This window comes from Sciurus carolinensis, chromosome 5 (assembly GCF_902686445.1).
Source record: "Sciurus carolinensis chromosome 5, mSciCar1.2, whole genome shotgun sequence".
In the NCBI taxonomy this organism is placed as follows: domain Eukaryota; kingdom Metazoa; phylum Chordata; class Mammalia; order Rodentia; family Sciuridae; genus Sciurus; species Sciurus carolinensis.
In genome coordinates, this window is record NC_062217.1 from 28,893,610 (window position 1) to 28,915,454 (window position 21,845).

General features: G+C 33.0%; 1 protein-coding gene and 1 non-coding gene across 2 annotated transcripts in view; one reads left to right on the plus strand and one right to left on the minus strand.

The window, feature by feature from the left end:
• The window catches only part of N4bp2l2 (NEDD4 binding protein 2 like 2), a 77,114-nt gene that overhangs the window by 47,761 nt on the left and 7,508 nt on the right, over nt 1-21,845 (minus strand). The window contains 1 exon segment of the mRNA XM_047552973.1: nt 10,731-10,877. Coding sequence (XP_047408929.1) covers nt 10,731-10,877 — 147 coding nt within the window.
• On the plus strand, nt 17,175-17,247 carry Trnam-cau (transfer RNA methionine (anticodon CAU)). Its single transcript has one exon. It is a non-coding gene; the product is annotated as a tRNA-Met (tRNA).

The following is a 21,845-nucleotide window of genomic DNA, read 5'->3' on the forward strand; positions in this document are numbered from 1 at the left end:
GTGTATTAATGTTCTAGAGCTCCCATGACAGAGGATCACAGACTGAGTAGCTTAAAAAACAGAAATTTGGGGCTGAGTTGTGGCTCAGCAGTAGAGTACTTGCCTAGCACATGTGAGACACTAGGTTTGATCCTCAGCACCACATATAAATAAATAAAATAAAGGTATTGTGTCCACTTACAAAAAAACATCATACATTTCTGGAAACTAAAAGTTCAAAATCAAGTTATCAGCAGGGTGGCTATTTCAAAGTAGAGCTCCTCTCCTTGGCTTGTAGATGGCCATATTCCTCCAGTTATCTTCACATGACCATCCCTGTGTGTGTTGGTGTCCTAACCTCTTCCTAGAGGGATACCATTTACTAGATTAGGGCCCATCTATATGATCTTATTTTACCTTTGCCCTGATTACCTAAAAAAACGTTCAACTATGGTCACAGTCTAGGTACCAGGTATTAGGACTTCAACATGAATTTAGGGATGGATATAACTTGGCCCACTAAGCTGTCCTCTTATCTCCCAAAATTCATGTCTTTTTAAAATGCAAAATATATTCATTCTATCCTGATAGCTCCCAATGTCTTAACATCTAGCATCAAATTCTTAAGTCCGAAATCTCAATCAGGTATGGGAGGACTCAAGATATAATTCTTCCTGAGGTAAAATTCTCTAGCTATGAACCTGTGAAAACAGGTATATATCCAAAATACAATGGTAGAATAAACACAGAATAGATATTCCCATTCTAAAATTTTGCAAGAAACTAAAAAGAACTATTGATAGACACCAAGCAAGTCTGAAACCTAAGAAGGCAAATTATTAGATTTCTAACTTTTTGAAATACAGCAAGACTGAGAATTTTCCAAATCTTCAAGAACTGGTTCTTTTTTGTCTTAATAATATCTTCTTCAATTTATCTCACTTTTGTCATGTTATCATAAGTAGCAAGGAAAAACCAGGACACACTTTTAATACTTTCCTTAGAAATCTTGGTTACATATCTAAGTTCATCACTTACAAGTTTACCTATTTTCCACAAAATAGAATACAAATTGACTAAGTTCTTTGTCACAGCTTAGCAAAGACTGCCTTTCCTCCAGATTCCAGTAACATATTCCTCATTTCCACTTGAGATCTCAACAGAACCACCTTTAACATTCCTGCTCCTGCCAACATTTGTTCACGATGATGTTATTTCTAGGATAATAAAAGTTTTTTCTATAGTTCTCCTCTTTTCTTCCTAAGCCCTCATCAGAACCACCTTCGACATCCCCATTTTGACTAACAATCTCTTCAAGGCCATCAAAACTTTTCTGACATTATCTATCCTGGCCCCAATCCATTCCTCTTTCTAAAGCCATCTCCATAATATTCCACATTGGTTACAGCACACACACACACACATATCACTTTTCAATACCAAAATCTGTAACTTGCTAAGGCTGTGTCACTTTTGTTGCTATAACAAAATATCTAAGACTAGGTTGTTTTTTGGGTATTGGGCGGGGGGTACTGGGAATTTAACTCAGGACACTTGGCCACTAAGCCACATCCCCAGCCCTATTTTGTATTTTAATTAGAGACAGGGTCTCCCTGAGTTGCTTAACACCTCGCTTTTGCTGAGGATAGTTTTGAACTTGCGATCCTCCTGCCTCAGCCTCCAGAGCCACTGGGATTACAGGCGTATGTCACCATGCCCAGCAAAACTGGGTAATTTATAAAGAATTTAAGTTTATTTAGCTCACAGTTCTGGAGGCTGGGAAGTTCAAGAGCATGGCACCAGCACCTACCTGACATCTGAGAAAGCCTTTTTGCTTCATAATAACATGGGACAACACATGGCAAGACAGAGCAAGTGTCATTATTACCATTACAGGGGCCCTGCTCCATAATTTTACCTAATCCTAGACACCTCCTCCCAAAGGCCCCACTGCCACCCCATTGATATAAATTTGGGGAGCCCACTTCCAACACAAAAATTTAGGGGTAACACATTCAAACCACAGTAGAATGCCATAACAAACTATCCAGACTAGGTGGCTTAAACAACAGAAATTTATTTTCTCACACTTCTGAAGGCTTGAAGTCCAAGATGGTGTTGGCAGGGTTAGTTCCTTCTGAAGTCCCTCTCCTTGGCTTGCAGATGGCCATCTTCCTCTGGTGTCTTCACACGGTTATCCATTTGTATAAGTCTGTGTCTTAAGTCTCCTCCTCTTATGAGGATATTGCTCATATGATTGGGGTCCACCCATATGATCTCATTTTACCTTGAGTACCTCTTTAAGACACTACCTCCAAATATGGTCACAACCTAGGCACTAGAAGTTCAGAGTTGAATATACAAACTTAAGAGGACACAACTCAGCCCACAAGTTAGAACAACTTGTACTGATTTATTGAATGAAAATTGAATAGCATTCTTTCCCAGACACAGTAAGCAAAAGAGGTACAATTTCTGACTTATAGAACTTAAATATAATGGAGGGAAATAATCGTACACAAATGAATAGAGAAAAAATCCATGAGAGCATACAAGGTTTATTTAAGACTCATCAATCTGTTATGTCCAAAAAGACTTCATTGAAGTTTCCAAATCTGAAGAATGAGTATGGAAAGGAGTATGCACACAGAATTTTCCAGAAAAAGGGAAGAGTCTAGCACATTTAAGGAATTGTAAGATGGCCAGAAGAGCTGGAATATAGAAAGTGAGAAGAGTATAATATGAGGTTAGTTAGAAAAGGAGGGTGCTATTGCTCAGATATTAAATATCATGATTATGGGTCTTTATCCTAATAGCAATGTGAAGCAACTGAAAGTCTTTAAACACGACTACATTTTTCACTTTAAAAAGAATTCCTCTGACAGAGAGGGGGTACAAAGGGCTTTTAAGGTGCTGGTAATGTTCTATTTCTTGACCTGGGTACTGGGTTACATGGATATGTTCACTTTGTGAAAATCTAATGAATGATGACTCTAAAAAAAAAAAAAAAAAAAAAAAAAATGATTCAAGAGATATTCATGTGGCAAAATCCAAGAACCCATATGGATTGAATATGAAAGGGGAAAGAGGAAGCATCCAAGAAGAACTTCTGGTTTCTGACTTCTAGAAATTCAAAGGCAGATTCATACACTGTACCAGGAAATCCTGAAGACAAAAATGTAGAAATCACAGGTTTATAGGAGCCTTTCAGGCTTAAAAGGGGAAATATCAAATAGACAAATAAGTATATAAACAGAGTTCTGAGGAAAGGACTAGGAAGAAAATATATTTGGGGGTCAATACTGTTCACAGAAACAGTGGGTATAAAATCATTCAACCAGTATTTAATGAGAGCCCAGGGTAATCCAACTAATTGTAGACACAGCTAGGAACAAAAGAAACAAGTTCTTGTGGATCTTATATTCTAGCTCAGGAAGACTGCTAACAAAAACAGTAATGAAGAAAAAACTTCAAATACTAGTAAGTACTATGATGACCACAGGACAAGGCAAGAGTGAAAGGGTGGGGATAACTCTTGACTGGAACAATTAGGGAAGGTTACATTTCAGGTAAGACCTGAATGTTGAGAAAATGCTAGGCACAGAAGAATAGATAAGAATTATAAGGGGTGTGGGGGGGGACACCAAGTAGTGCTTAAAGCAAGGACAAGCCAAGCATGAGAGTAGAACAGACAAAAAGACCAATATAGATAGGATGTAGTAAAAGAACTGGTAAAAGACAGGACCAGGAAAGAAGCCAAAGACCACATTATATAGCTTTAAGTAGGGTGTGACTGAATTTATACACATATTTTTTTAATTTAAATTATACACTATATTAATCACTCTGGATTAAAATTAAAGGTTGATGGAAAAAACTGGGGATTGAAGTTGACCAAATTATGTTATATGTATAAATATATTGCAATACATTCCAATTTTACATATAACTACAATGTACCAATTTTTAAAAAATCAATAAAAGAAAGATGACCAATAGAGTAGAGGAAGGGGATTAGGGAAAGGAAAGAGAAAAAAAAAAGTACTGGGGATTGAAATGGAGAAAAGTAGGTTTTATATATGCATTTATGAATATGTCAAAATGAACCCCATTATTATAATTAACTACAATGCACTAAACAATAAAAAAGTTAAAGATTGGCAAAGATAAAAGTGGGGAAGATGTACAAATAGAGAAACAACATGTATCCCATTTGTGTACAATAATAAAAAAAATAAAAAATAAAATAAAAAAAAAAAAGTGGGGAAGATTACTATGTCCAAGTGAGAAATGATGAGATCACACGGGGAAAGCCACAAGTAAGACAGATAATTTTCTAGAACAAACTTAACGAACTCTTCAGAATCAAAGACTGAGAGAAGAAGGCAACAAAGGAGACTAAGAAACAGCCAAGGAAACCTAAGGACAAACTTCTATCCTATAAATTAAAGGTATCATAAAGATGTACTCAATTTTCAGGCTGGAGTTGTAGCTCAGTGATAGAGCACTTGCTGGCATGTGTGAGGTCCTGGGTTTGATTCTCAGCACCGCATATACATAAATAAATAAAATAAAAAGATACATTGACAACTAAAAAATATTTTTAAAAAAGATATATTTAATTTCCATTGGAATTTCTTTCCTATCTTTAAAGAAAATCTAAATTAAAAAAGAGGAGGCTGGGGATGTAGTTCAATGCCTAGCAAGGGTGGAAGCCCTGGGTTCAATACCCCAACGCTGCAAGGAAAAAAAAAACGAAGAAAACAAGAAGAAATGACTGTGGTTTAAAGATAATGTGCAGTGCAATGGAATAGTGGAAGTACATGTGACCTAGATTTGTATCCCAGTTGCTGCATCAATTACTAGAGAAATTATGTTAGGTAAATTGTTTAACCTAAATTGTTTCTTCTTTATATGTCAGGCACAGTGGCCCACACCTGTAATCCCAGCAACTCAGGAAACTGAGGCAGGAGGACTGTAAATTTGAAGTCAGCCTCAGCAACTTAGAAAGGTCCTAAGTGACTTAGCAAGACTCTGTTTAAAAATTTAAAAAATAATAAGGGATAGGGATGCAGCTTATGGTAAAGTGTCCCAGTACCAAAACAAACAAACAAAATCTTAAAGAATTATGAAAATTTAGAGACTATAATAATCACATAATAAGCACATATTATGGCTTAGCACTAGGATTAAATTGACAGCAGTAATTTAAATGAATGTAAATTAAGGCTTGTTACTATAAAATTCCTATTGTTTGTTGCAGCATCACCACAGAATATGAAGTTTAACTCAAATAGCTATTAGCTTTCCTTGAAAATCATTCAGCTTTTGAAGGTCAACCTCTAGTCAAGACTTAATCATGAATTCTAAAATAAATTTCCAACCACTACTTATCAATTAAAGTCTATCATCATGATAATATACTGTAAAAAAAAATGTATTGTAAATCTATACATCCAAGCATTATGCCAAGTTTATGGGCTTCCCAATCAGTAGTATCACAATGATAGATTTTTAAAAAATCTATTATTTTCATATTGAAAAATCATTTTCATATTGAAATTCTACTAATTCACAGGGTCTAGAAACTACAGAGCTATGGCCTATGAACTAAATTTGGTTAAATAAGGTTCATAAGGAAAAGTCTTGCCAATCACTTACCATCCCCCATCATCTTCACTGAAAATGTTATGAAGCTACAGCAAGACTGCTAAGCAGAAAATGGATAGAAAAAGAAAATACATATACAGGAAAAGACTATGACAGAAAAGGAAACATGATTTCTAATACTATTAAATAAGACAAAAAAAAAAAAAAAAAAAAAGGGCAGGTCCTCCCTTTCCAAATAATTTTTTTTTGCTATACTTTGGGAAGGAAAAAAGGGGAGAAAAAAGTTCAGAAATACAAGTGAAGAGGTGGTAACAAAGTTGTATAATTATTCCAAAAATTGCTAATTGCAGATCAACTACCCACAAGGGTAAAACTAAAAACTAATTTTACATGTCTCATATCAAACAGCTGAAACTACAATAAAAAAATTCAAACTATAAAGTGTTTAAATGGACTCCACTAAAGTAAACACAATTTTAACCACGAAAAAACACATTATTCTTTTCTTCCTTAATTACTAACAAAGTTAAGGGGAAAACAGTCTAGTAGCTCCTCTCAAAATTTCTCAATCTTCCCATTAGTTCAAAAAACACGGTTTAACAAAAAGCAAGAAAAGGAAATAGTAACAATTGGACACTCACATGAAGTCTTCAGTCACTCACCAAAGCAAATATGAAGTTTATTAATGTGACTGTGTCTAGTTCTAAGATTAGGGGGACTACACTATGGCTATGTCCATGTTACATAAAAGATTGTATTTTATCCCAGGGGCTCAGGAGGCCAAGGTAAGAGGATTCCAATTTCAAGGTCGGCCTCAGCAATTTAGGAAAGCCTTAAGCCACTTAGTGAGACCCTGTATCAAATTAAAAAAAAAAATGTCTGGGGATATAACTCAGTGGTTAAGCGCCCCTGGGTTCAATTCCTGGTACCAAAAAGAGATTCTATTTTATTTCTATTTTATTCATACTTAAGACAGTTTACTGAAGTTAACAAATTCTGAAAGATGGATTATGATGTACAATAATGGCAGTTATCATACCTGGAATGTGACAGGGATATCATTGATACAGCAAAATTAGTTGGAAGAAAAAGAGATTATTTATAATATAAGTGATTAAAACTTGTATTAAATGTATAAAAAATCAGTTAAAACTTTTCAACATACAGGCTTTTAGAATTATGAGAAAACTATTGTTGCAGGTCTCTTTTTCAGAGTTATTTGTGCTGCTCCTTCCTCTTGTTCTTGTGCATAATCTGACAGTGACAGAATTTCCATAGGAGAATTTAAAATTTCTGCTTACCTTGTGAATATTCTCTTACAAAAATGATGCCATTCACAAGAGTAAGATAATGGGGTATTAACTAGTCTTTCTTTTACAAGTCTTCTAAACTTAGTTCCAGAAAATAATCATTAAACTTTCCAAGGTTTGCTCTGACATTTGCAAACCAAGCAAAAGTGAAACTTCCTTAGGCTTAAAATGTTTGGTAATTGAAATCAACAAAATTGAATTAATCTGAATACTAAAAAAAGAATAAAAAGACAAGAAATCACTAGTCCCTCCTATTTTAGGATCTATTTCAACAAACTTAATACAACTTTTTACCATTCTGAAGATGGTTTAAGGAAAAAATCTGGTATGTGTACAGGAAACCAACTGTTTCAATAGGACCTTAATTTAAACAAACAAACAAAAAAAGTAGTATGCAATCTTATTTAATTTGTAAAGAGAAAGAAAACCAACACCAAATGAAATACTTGCTCCCTTAATATAATCTCTCCTTCCCAGTAAACTTACAAAAATACAGGTAACAATTTTAATGGAAAAAAATTTTATTCACAAATTGTAACCTCCTAAAACTTACCTCTAAAATCCACTAACTCAATCTACTCCTTATACTGTCACCAAATTATCTACTAAGAAAGGTCATTATACCAAAACTTATATCTTGTTATGACTAGATTAAGAAGATACTCTATGTGGATTGCAGATATAAACAGTCACAAAAACACAACTCAGTCCTTATGAGTTGCTACATGCATGTCAGAAGACTTCAATAAATTTCAATAGACTGACGAATCTATCTAGTCAAGGCATTAGTACATTAACAACTACACTTCTTCAACATTTTCCAAAGAGAGCACCTGTTTCAGAGATGACATCTCTGCAGTAAAAAAATTTTGAGTAAAGTCAAAACAAACCTTTCATATCCTTTGAAATCAACAACTCTTCCAAAACTTATCTATATACAAACAAAAGTAGAAAATTCAATAACCTATATTAATTAGATAACAGATAAGCAAACTTGAAACACTCAAATCTTATCACGACAACAAAAAAATACAACCCAATTTTTTGTAAATAATCTTACTTTTAATAAAAGCAGACAAAATATAAAAAGCTAACATTTTCTTTTAGAAAAGTTAATGCTAAATATAAAGATTACCTATTTTAAAAAGTTACCAGAAATTCAACTTATCACATGAGTATTTTTACGAACAAAATTATAACATATAGAAAACTATAAATTTGTTTATCAAAAAGACAAAGGTATTTTTACACTAAGCCTATGAAAAAACAACTAAATACAACAATCTTACTGAACCAACAAGAAGTTGTGTGATACCTCTTAGTTAAATATGATCACTAATGCCTACTTTATTCTTTTGTGACGGAGATCAAGTTAGAAGGAGGTGTAGCAGTGGGGGCATTAAGACCACATCAGAGTAGAAGAAAAATTTTTGATGAAGGTCTTACAACAGCAATTTTAGTACCTTCCACTGCATACTCATTCCTCCATTCTCTTACTGCTTTAAAAAAAAAAAAATCGGGCTGGGAAGATAGCTCAGTTGGTAGAGTGCCTGCCTTGCACAAGGCCCTGGGTTCAATCCCCAGCACCGCAAAAAAAAAAAAAAAAAAAAAAAAAAAAAAAAATCAGTCACAATGCTTAGAGGAATTATTCATTTCCTCTTTGTGTTTAAGGAGAAAAAAAAAAAAAAAAGGAGGTGCTAAGTGGGAGGGCGCTTGCCTAGCACATGTGAGGCAAGGGGTTTGATCCTCAACATCTCAAAAAAATAAATAAATAAAATAAAGGTATTATGTTCATCTCAACTCAATTTTTTTTTAAATAAAGTTTTTCAGAATGTTAAACTTCCCTGCCTCAATAAGCATTTATGATTTCTAAAAATTGACTGGTACTGATAAAAGATATCTGGATGATTACTCTTTAGTACCAGGAGATGAAGTTGAATCTGTTATAAAATCTAGAAATTAAATTTAAACTTAATATCTAACGTAAGTATGTTTCCTCATAATCTTTTTCTCCCCGAGGCAATCTACTTTCTCCAACTATACATTTACAATATTATTCCTAAGTAAATTTTTTAAAAGACACATAAAGGGACACATAGAATATCTAACAGTTGCTTCATCTGTCCCCAAATTCAATCCTTCTGTATGATTTTCAAACTGTGCTAATTTACATAATCAAAAAGTCTAAATACCAATAAAGATTACTCTAAAAGAATATACTGAAACAATGGGTAAAGGCGATGTATATATGAATATATATACAAATAACAAAACATGAGTTAGCACATTCCTATTTTATCATAGTAAGATGAACAAATACATACAAACATACACATATGCTAAACAAGACAAAGCAAGGTAATAACCATTCAAATGTAAGCAGCACTGAAATGTACACACAAATTCTTATTTCACTAAAGGCAATGTAATAAAGACCTTGCTGACAGTACTTGTACCTAGTTTTCAGTCTCACTACTTAAAAGTAATATAAAGATGTGTGAGAATATTTAAAGTTGAAAAGAACAGCAAAAGATTTTAAAAAACGCATGAAGAAAGATTATGGTATTCAGGATGGGCTGTCTGCGATAAATTTAAGGGCCACGAAGTAAATGTAAAACATATACAGAATAGTAATGGTAATTTTGAAAACTGCACTGTAATCAGATAGAATTTTTCCTAAAAAAAGTAAATTAAAGATTAAAAAATACTTTCTAAAAATACTGCAAAATAAGGCAGTAAAAGAACTGAGAGTGCTTCTTTCCTTGTGCTGCAAAGAGAAATAATTATGTAGACTAAAAAAAAGTCTGTTTAAAAGCAAGGATGAATTACAAGACCTCTGAAATGAAGTACATCTTCGTTTTTAATTTTTTAGTGAAGGAACATAGTGAGAAAATCAGCTTGACTCTACAGAAAACATCAGAACTAGGAGAAATATAACACTGTACAGAACAAACCTTCTTATGACAAATGCTAAGCAACTGTCCAGAATACTTTTTATATTACAATTATACTGAATTAAATTGAACAAAGGTAAGTGAAACATTACTGGAATCACCTAAGAAGCTTTTCCTAACTACATAGTGACTTGTCTCTGTATTCCTTCCAGAACTGGCAAGTGTGCCAGGGGAGAGAGATGGCTTGAGAGGGTTGGCTGACTATGTATGTATGATGTGAGGAATATTCACATACTATGTATATAATGGGGGAAAATGCCCTAGGTGATTGACACATTACTGTCTAGCACTTGCTGGGGAATTTTATTGGAACAAGTTAGTATGCTAATTATAGCTTAGAAATAATTTTGTCATGTACACTAATTACCTGAAATATAATTCTATCTGTATAAACAGGGGAATCAACCAAGGTGCCCTATAAGAAATTGGTATTTCTTGCATATTTAAGAGTGAAGGAAAAATACTAAAATTTTATGAAAAGTTAGACTTAGTTATGAATAATAAAAAAATTTTATATGTTCCAACATATGAAACAGATAAAATAAGCTTAAAATTCACTTGTAGAAAAAAATTCTACATCCTATCCACTCTATTACTCAAGGGTTTTCATAATAACCAAAGGTATTGCCACAAAAGATTATAAAAACATTTAAAATACAATTTTATATAATTTTTATTTGTACTTTAGAATTTAAACAACTTGCTGGGAACAACCCTTGCGAGGCACCACAGTCTTTTTATTTGAAACTATTTAAACTTCAAGATAGGCTCACTAATTTTTTTTCAAGAGCAAGCAACAAATGTTAGCTGAAAATAGCCAACTTAATGATTATTTGTAACAAAGACTTCATTATGTGAGCCTAAAGAGCCTCCCCACCTCTGCCTCCCCTGTGGAGGAGGGGGTCTTTGTGTGCTTTTCTGTGACGGTTCCACTGAATTCATTACAATAGAGATGGACATTTGATATTCATAACGATCCAACATCTGAGCAATCTTCTTTCGAGACACACCATGTTTATTCCTCCTACCAAAAAAGAAAAAGATTTTAAGTCTTTTATTTTAGACTGTATATGCTTAGAAATTACACTATTTTAGAGACAAAGAAAACATTCTAAGTGGCATTATGCAAATAAATACTAAGAGGTATATTTCATTTACTAACATTTTATACAAAAAGATTTATATTGGCTGTCTCACAGTAACATGTTAGATGATTATACTTTCTTCACACAGAACTACCTATTAACCAAGCATGGTGGTGCTTGCCTAGAATCCCAGCAAACTCAGGAGCCTGAGGCAGGAGGAACCCAAGTTGGAGGCCAGTCTTAATGTAGCAAGACCCTGTCTTAAAATAAAAAGGACTGGGACTCAGTGGTAAAGTGCCATTTGGTTCAATCAAAAATACCTTAAAAAACAAACAAACAAACAAAACAACAACAACAAAAACCCCAACTACCCATTTAGTAAACCCAATGAGTATATATTCCCCACCTTAAAATTTTTTTTGTTGTAGATGGACACAATATCTTTATTTATTACTTTTGTGTGGTGCTGAGGATCAAACCCAGTGCCTCACATATACAAGGTAAGCACTTAACCACTGAGCTACAGCCCCAGTTCTATATCCCCCCTTTTAATAACAAAATCAAAGATTATCTTAAAAAATAGAATCAGTGCTGAAATATATGCTCAGTGGTAAAGCAATTGCCTATATATGAGACTCTGATTCAATCCATCCATAGCATAGCCAAGAAGTTAGAAGAAAAAAAAAAAGAACCAAGGATTACGAGGTAACAGTAGTAGAGTGCTTGCCTGGGTGAGGCACTGGGTTTGATCCTCAGCACCACATAAAAATGAACAAAATAAAATAAAGGTATTATGTCCATCTAATAAAATACTTTTTAAAATCATGAGGTAAGTGTTTTGAGTATTACAGAAAAATTGAATGGACTTTTAGGATTCACAAAAACTTTTAGGACAGTTCCTATTACATTTTTTAAATTTATTATTATCAATACCATATTATAAGAGAACAATTTAGCATTTTACAAACAAAACGTTGGGTGAAAGAAACGAGACAATGAATAGATACTGTATTATTCTAGTTTGAAAAAAGGCAAAATTAAACTACTGTATTAAGGTAAAGCTATTATAATGAAACTTTAAAAGAAAAGTCAAGGAAGTGACTATGATTATCAAATCAAAAAAGCTGTTAGCTTTAGGGAAAGGTAATTGTGACTGGAAAGAGGAATGTGAAGAGCTTCTGAGGCATTAGTAATGCTCTCATGACAAGAATGATGGCTAAATTCGTATTTGTTTATAAGAACTTGGTTAAGTTATATATTTACATTTTATGTACTTTTCTTTATGTGAGTTTATGACAACAAAAAGTTGTTTAAAAATTATTTTTGACTGTCAAAGAACTTTGGACAATTTACTTTACCCTCAGTTTTCTGTAACTTGACTTGGATGTGGAAACACTCAGAAACATATTTTACTTTTAATACTATAGTTCTTGATTCCTAATGCTTTTTCATTTTTCCTATAAAATGGTCACAAAATAAATAATTACTTTTCAAATCTGATATTTATATTCAAGATATAAGAAAGCACAAAAGAGAATGTAGAAGGAAAAAATATAATAGATCCAAGGTTGAAAATTGGCAAGATATGACTAAACCTACAAGGTACCAAAATTATTGATTTACTTCTATATAATTTTATTCAATTATTTCAAAAGTCAAATTATGCTAGCTATTAGTTAAACTGGCTTTTTTATGTAAAGTCAAAATATATACATATACATATATATATATATATATTTTTTTTTTTTTTTTTTTGGCGGTGCTGGGGATTAAACCCAGGGCCTTGTGCATGCAAGGCAAGCACTCTACCGACTGAGCTATCTCCCCAGGCCAAATTATATTAAGAAATTAAGAAATTTCAATAATCCCAATAATTGTAATAATTTACAATTTACACATTCACTTATTCAGCATCACTCAAGAAGTTTTAAAATATCTGTATCTTCTACCTCAAGTGTGATACACACACAGTTAGGTAGGCAAAAATGCCAGATATTAATACAACTCATAAAACTCAGAAAAGTTGCCAAAGGAATAAAATGCAAGGGGCAAAGAATTAATTAGTCACATCCCCAACAAAGAAAAACAGCTTGAAGACTAGGTATATGCATTATTTTCTCTTCCTAAAACCCAAAAAAGTCTGAATTCCAAGACATACTAATTATAAGGAACTTGGTATGGGATTAGAAGACCTATAGTAGTAAAGGTGGAAAAGAAGGAACAAGTGGAAATCACAGGGTAAAAAAGTGATGATGGGGACTAAAATGTGAAGCTGAAGGTGGAAAGACAAGACAGAATTAACCTAGCTAAAAACCAGAGGAAAAAGTCCTAATTTTATCCTCAAAGTTTCCTGGACCTGAAATAGCATTTAATAAACTGAAATCATGTAGGAATTCACTTTAAGAAAAAGTAACACATTTAGCAATGAAAATTTAATAAAATTCAGTAAGACAAAGTTCCTCAAAAACCTTTAAGTCAATGTTTCTCTTAACAGAAAAAAAAGTTGTGGTCTCTATTTACGAGTAACAAAGATGACAAGTAAAAATGCTACGAAAGAAACTGACCAATGTAAAGGCAAAAGGAAAGAAAAAAGATAAAGATTCAATAAAAATTCGAGTGCCTTACTTTTCTAATTCTTCAGGATCAAATTTCCACCAAGTTTCAGGTTCATGAAACTCTACTCTGTATCCTTTCCTATGGCCTACAAAAAGGAAAGGAAGAAAACAAAACCCAGAGAATAGTTCTTAAAGTAAAAAAGAAAGCAGACAGATAAAAATTTCATTTAGATAATACCTCTAAATTTGCTCAACCAAGAAAAATGCTATTTTGTAAAATAATATGGTTTATAAAAACTTAAGACTCAACTGAACCAATTCCAAATATCATCCTCAGGTCTGAGAAAACAAACACGACAAGCATATTCCTTCATAAGCAAAATTCCCAATTTCTTAAAACTGAGCAAACTAACAAACCTCTTTAGAACACAAAGACAAATATTTAATAATAAAGATCAATTAACTATAATTTCAGAATATGAAAAACTGACAAGAATAAAAAAATTAAAACTCTCTCATATCTCATATTTACCATTTCCACATAAGGTTTCATCTCCCAAGCTTGTGTATTAGTGTTGTCTATTATAACTGGAGATCTCCCCTGATCAATAGCTTGTTTTGCTGAAATAAAAAATAAATTTGAAATAAATAAATAGATATTAGGTTAAAATACATAAATAAGATAAAATTTAAATTCTCATTAAGAAAAAATACTACATCTCTGTATTTAGAAGCAAAATGCACAATTTCTCAAGCCACTGCCATGAAAAAGCAAGGACTCCACTAAATTAAAAGAGACATAACCACATGCCAGGTGTGTTCTCTGGACTAGATGCTGGTTTTGACAAACTGGCTGTAAAAAACATTTTGAGGACATTTTGTTAACTTAGAGCTAATGAAGCCTTCAGTCCAGAGCTAACTTTCATTTGCAGGAAATACAGAAGGTAAAGGAACAAGATACAACTGATATGGATTGAGTATGAAAATTAAGTGAAAACTAACACAGGAAGATAGAAATTATTAAGTGAAAATACCAAGTAATAAATGGTAGCTGCATATTATCTTAAATAGGTCAAAATACAGGAAGGGGAAAAAGATCTACTAAGATGTTACAACTGTTAACTATAGGTGGTGAGAATATTTACACTTTATTTTTATTTTCTAATTTTCTACAATGTACCAATAATGCTTCTGAAATAAAAAAGACATATATTTTAAAAGTTATAGATTTATCATTACTTTCCAACATAACTTTATATGTCAGGTAGCTAAACATCATAGTTCAACTGACTTTATGGATTTCTTAGAACTATTATTCTCAAATAGGGGGTTGAGGTAGAATGAAACTTTTCTAAAAAGTTCCAAAGCTATGAGGTGAGAATCACTGCCACAGCAAGCCACTGTTAATGACAGGTCCATGTATAAACCTTAGGTATATCAGGCAAAAAAAAAAAAAAAGAACTTCCGATAAAACTTAAACGGCTAAGGCAAAATGCAAGGATAAAGGAAGTTTTCTTGGTACTCAGAATTCAGACCACTAAGTTCAACATAATGAGAACACTGAAACAGAAGTCTAGGACAGATAGAATTCTAAAAATTAGTTAAGGAATAATGACTATGGTGTAATACATATTTGGAAGATATTTCTAAATACCAAAAGAAATTTAGAAGGTATTATCTTCTATTAGTGCTGGCTTGGGGCTAGCACCAAGATGCTCTCATCTCCCACTGCTACATCTCCAATTGTAAACAGTGTTCAAATCTTCCACTTAAAAAATCTTATTAAGTCTCCTAATGTCTAAAGTTAAACATATAAGGAGTTATATTCAAGAATAGCATATTAACCAATAAATTTCTGACTGGGAGTAGAGATTATCCTCTCTCCATGAATAATCCTAATCCATATCACTAGAAACTAGAGCACCTAAGTAGTATTTGCTAACCAAATAACAAGAGGAGTGTTCTACAACAAATTAACTGCAACACTCTAAGAAAGAGAAAAATGACACTTTGTAGATTGTTTTTCAATTTGTGTTTTAAATGTCAACTCTTCTAGTAATAAATATGAGGAAAATAGATTCTCCCAGAATGGTGCCTGTCATTTAAAATTATTCAATAAATATTTGTCAAAAAGGGCAATTTGCCTAAATAATATGCCATGCTTATAACTTTCAAAATGTCTAACAATTGCTAGAAATCATTACCTTTGAAAAAGTAAAAACTACCTTGAAAAAGACCACATTTGTTATACTGATAATACCAGTAGTTTATCCAGATGCTATTATTACTTTCAGCAGGTATAATTAGCATAATCCACTGGCATAAAAATTTTAACATAATATTCTACCTTAGTATTGCAAAGAGAAAAAAAAAAAGTCCCACACAAATCTTCCACTCCACCAAACATACAATGGGATTTGCCCATTACCTCTATTCATTCCATTTACAGCATTACCTTCCATCCCCTCAACTTCAAGCCAATAATTTCAAGTATTTCTGGAACCATAATATCATTATTTGATTTGGGCAACAATGTTCAGTGACATTATAAAACCAATATAGGCTGAATATCTCTTATGTGAAATGTTTGGAAACAGAAGTATTTCAGATTTCAAGAGGATTTTTAGATATTGGAATATTTGCATAGATTTTAGAGGATGAGCGTCCCCAAACTGAGTATCTAATATCCAAAATAATACCTGAACTTTTCAAATGCTGAAATGATGTTCAAAAAGTTTCAGATTCTGGTGCATTTTGGATTTCAGATTTTTAGATTAGAAAAGATCAAATTTATTGTAAGTCAAACTCACTTGACATTTAAACATTCCTATGAAACCATGAAACTGTAACAGAGAGAAAACTTTAACTCAAAATATCTTCACTGAAATTCCTTATCCTAAAAATCAATAATCCAAAAAAATCACTCATACTGTTTTTTCTATTTATACAATTATTATGGCCCACCCTAGTTGGTAGCTTTAGTTGTAAGTTCCTCATTACAGAAGAACTCTAGCCACTAAATATGAAAGGAACAACATACCTAGAAAATCGACATTTTGCAACTCTTGCCTCCTAATTTAGAAAATAAATTATTGTTGGATAAAATCCCCAAATATAAGGTTGATAGGAAATTTGACAATGGAGAGAACAGGCTGTCCATTTGAATTATTCATTAATTTTATCATCACTAAGTGTGGAACAACCAAATATGTACTTTCAAAAAAAACAACAACAACAACAAAAAAAGACTGAACCTAATCAAGACTCCAGTGTAGAGCTAATATCCACCTACAGAAAATACAGGAGAAAGATGCAAATTAAATGGTTAACAAAAAATTAAATGGACACCAAGACAACTACAGAGTATAAAACATTCTACAGGGGCTGGGGTTGTAGCTCAGTGATGGAGCACTTGCCTAGCATGTGTGAGGAGGTAGTGGGTTCAATTCTCAGCACCAGATATAAATAAAAAAATAAAGGTTCACTGACAATTTTAAAAAAAATTCTACAGGACAAACAAGTCAGTTTCTATAACAATAACAGCTTGAGGGTTAAACAGATGAAACTACACAGATTAATGTAACTAAAAGAAACAAAACCAATCTATTGAGGACCTTGTTTGGATCCTGATTCAGACAAAACAACTATAAAAAGATAAATTAAGATGATAGGGGAGGGGCTGGGGATATAGCTCAGTAGGTAGAGTGCTTGCCTCATAAGCACAAGGCCCTGGGTTCAATCCCCAGCACCACCAAAAAAAAAAAAAAAGATGATAGGGGAAATTTCATTAGACTGTTACATGATGGTAAAGGACTTGTTCTTTTTTTATGCATGATAATGACACTGCAGTTAAATAAGATGTGACTAAGTAAAAAGGTTAATTTGAAATGAAGTATGATGTCTAGAATTTGCTTTTAAATATTTCAAATTAAAAAAGGCAAGGAGAATGGTAAAGATAAAAAAGATAGATAAACCCACATATCCAAATCTTGATAACATAAATTTGGGTGAAGATATATGAGATTCATCATACTGTCAATACTCTGGGTTCAAAATTTCTTATAATAAAAACTATTTGTTTAATCATCAATCCATTCATCTTTTAAAAAATAACTTCCAGTATCTGAATTTACTTACATAATTCTAGATCAATGGTTTTCAATTCTGACTACACATTAGAATCACTTGAAGAACTTCCAAAAAAAGAAAAAAATACTAATACTTTAGCCCCAGCCACGTCAACTAAGACAGAATTGTTGGGGATGAGGCCCAGTGATAAGTTGCTGTTGTTTTTTTAAGAGGTTTCCTAACTGATTGAAATGTGAAGCCTTGGTTAAGAACCACTGTTCATGATGAAATGAAATTGATACACGTCTTCTAAAAAAATGTATTAAGTAGGTTTCTTTTAGAGCAATATCAATAAGAAAAACCTTTCCCTCCCCAGTGCTAAGGATCAAATCCAGGGCCTCAAGCAATACTAGACAAATACCACTGAGTAGCATCCCCAGCTTGAGAAATACTTTTAATATTCATAGATATTTTAGTATAATTTAGGAAACATTATTACTATTCTCAGGAAAATAGCTTTTAAAATGTATATTAAAACTATCAGAGTTTTTAAAATTCATTCATAAGATCTAAAAGTCTATCAAAATTTCCCATATCCCTATTATTTTACCAGCTTATATCAGTACACTATAGTTTACAAAATGTTTTATCTAAGATCTCTGCTTTTCACAACAACTTTCATCTGGTAGAACAAGTATAATTATCATCACCTCTTATAGAAGAAGAAACTGGATATCAAGCTATTTAAAATGCTTGCCAAAGTCATTCAGCTGGTAAAAGCCTAAGTCAAGAATAAAACCTAAGTCTTCTGACATCCTAGTCAAATACTCTATCCCAGGAGACTTGGCCCAAAACAAACCTCTGTTCTGGTTCCAGTCATGGGCATCACCAAGTTGATTAACATTATACCTGTACCCATCTTGATGGTGAAAATAGTCATCAGTGCTGAACACAATGCCATCACGACTCTGACCAAGCAGAATTCTGTTAATAAAAGAAATCATAAAGGTGCCGTTTATAAAATCTATAACCACCACAAAACCACACAGGAAAGGTTTTGTAAACAAATTTCTGGTACTTACCCTTAACTATATTTCAAACAGAATAGCACAGAACCTGAACAGTCTCAATAAGCTTTCAAATTTCAAACATCACTTCATACTTAAATCTACACAATAACAGTCAATATCAAAAACTTTAAATCAACATTTGTATTGCAACTTTTAAAAAACACTGTTCATGCAACATCAAAACAATGTCAATTACTATTCATGTTTTAACTTCAGTGAACTTGTATTGGGTATCCAAAACTGCCTCATCTTAGTACAACCTAAAAGAAGTAGGATTCAGCCAGTAATTTATCTGGGAAAAGCTGTATTGGGCCAAAGAAAGCTTTTATAAACTTATTCCATGAAACACAAAGATAATATGACCCAGAAGTGAGTGTTAGAAATAGCCTGTAAAACAACCTATGAACCTACTGAGTACAATCTTTAATGATTAAAGTATAAACTTCAATAAAATTCTAAATGAAATTAATCATTAAACACCAAAGATAAATTCTCAGATCAGGTCAATAATAATCAAGCTTTGTTTTGAAAATGATACCACCTTAAATTTCCAAGCACAATGAGATTAACACAAATTAAGAGTTTCAGAGAATTCCTATAAAATGATTCAAGAAAGATTGGGAGGGTGCTATTAAACAATTAATTGGGTTCAATCTATAACTGTGAAGCGGGCGGAAGCAGATGGTGGAAGGGGCTGAGAGTAAAAGATTATATCCTGGGATGACTCAAGAATATCTACTTCCTACTAAAATGTAGTAGGAAGGATTCAACTACTAAAATAACAAATGTCACCTTGCCTTCCAAAAGCTCAAAATAAAAGCACACACATTTTATAATAAAAATAAATCACTTATGTCAAAATAAAACTATTTTAAATGTGTACAGAATTAGAGTTTAAATTACTTCAAACAAACTAAATGAAAGTTAATGGTTTGGGTTGTTTCTTTCTTTGGGGGACTTAAGTTGTATTTTTTTTTAAGCAGCCATTGTTTTCCCAAAATATTTCTAACATATTTGGCATCATATTTTCTTATACAGCTAGTCTAATACATAAAAATGTCACAATATTAGTACTGTAAACCAGAGCTTAATCACTCCCCGCAAGAAAGAATTTCATTACTTTATTAGCAGGTGATTTTTAAGATATTACATGACCAGTATTTTATACCCAAGAAATTATTTTATTTATTTATTTATTTATTTTGGAACTAGGGATTGAACCCAGGGGCCCTTAACCACTGAACCACATCCTCAGTCCTTTTTCTTATTTTATTTAGAGACAGGGTCTCCCTGAGTCTCTTAGGATCTCCCTAAATTGCTGAGGCTGGCTTTGAACTCACAATCTTCCTATCTCAGCCTCCCAAACCACTGGGATTACAGGCATGCACCATCATGCCCCAGCTCCAAGAAATGATCTAAATTCTCCAAAGGTGGGGTGGGAAAAGTGGGGGAACACAGTAAATTATTAATTTTTTCATTAAATCAGGTCAGCATTAAACACAAACCTCTATAAAGATCATTTTAAATTCAAATCATAAGTAGAATAAGTTGAACTTAGACTTTTTTCTCCAGATAGCATAGATTATGCATCTTTTTCAAATTTATCTCAAACTATGAAGATTTTGAAAACTTCAAGAATACCATTAAGAACCTAGAAATATCTGAAGTCATTTAACTCCCCCCCAAATTACTTAAGAACATGCATATTTTCAAAATTCTTAGAATCAGTCTGTGCTGGAATTCTCTCCAAGTTCAGTGAGGTACTAAAATTGATTCCCAAAATGTTAAAATTTGGAACTTTGAATAAATCAAACATCTAATTTTTTAAAAAACCGGATCGAGGCCCAGAGGCCGTATGATTTGTATATTTTCAAAACAAGAGCTATCTTTTTGAGAATCCATTATATGCCAAATATCTATGACCCCAATTTAATCCTCAAAACCCTGCCAATTTGATATTAAACCAATATCAATCCAGAAAAGAATGACTTCAGAAAACTAAAATAAGATTTCTTGTCCCCTAAACCAATGGCCTACAAGCATCCTTGCCTCCTGGCATTCAAATCTCGGTTAAATCCCTCCCTGGAAGAGTGGTTAGATTTAGTCGCTACCTCCTAAAGAACAGAATATGGCAAAAGGGATTGGATGTCACTTCCAAGATCACAAAACAAACAAGAAACCCCACTTTTATCTTAAAACTCTACCTTGTATGCTTGTTTTCTCACTTCAAAAAAAAACCAACTGTCACATGAACAGAGAGAGATCCCAAAAGCAAAACACAAAGGGAAACCTGCAGCCTCCAGCAAGCAAGTACTTGAGGTCCTCAAACCACGATAATTCACAAGGAACTGAGTCCTGTCAACAACTTTGTGAGAGTTCTTTGAATCAGATGGTCCTCAAGTCAACCCTTCAGCCAAGAAAAGAGGCCTAGCCAACAAAATACCTTGATTATAGTATTGTTAGACACATTGAACCAAAGGCACCCAGCTAACCATCCCTAGATTCCAGACCTACAGAAACTGTGACAAAAAAAAAAGTTTATTGCATGGTTGTGAATAACTAATGTACTCTGTGCTTATAATTTCTTGCTTAAGTAAGGAACAGATGAACCCTGTTCCCTCCACTAAAAGACCTACCTACAAGAGTTCATTTTCATAAAAAAGTTTATTACATTCATGTGTATTTAAAATTGGAAGTAATTAAAAAAAAAAAAAAAACACTAAGTAAAGCTGACACTTCACAAACCCTTTACCTCCCTATTTACTGAGCAGCTGTGTATACCTCCTAGGCCAAGACCACTTTACCTCAGCAATTCATTCCCTAAGTACTCCTTGAATTAAGAATAAGAGACTATATGAGGAAAGATAAATATTTCCTTTGGAATTAAACTGAGCTCTCCATCCTCCAAAAGAATGGTGAAAAAAAAAAAAATCTTTTCCATCTCTTTATACCAGTTAGTTCCTATTGCTGCTGTAACAAATTACCACAAAATGGGTGGCTTAAAATAATAAGCATCTGGCAGACAGGGTGTTGCATCCCTGTAATCAATCCCAAATGCCTATAATCCTAGCTACTCAGGAGGATCTCAAATTCAAGGCCAGCCTGGGCAATTCTGTAAGATCCTGTCTCAAAATAAATTAAAAGGGCTGGGCTGTAGCTCAGAAGTAGAGTGCTTATCTAGCATGTGGTAGGCCCTGAGTTCAACCTTTAGTAC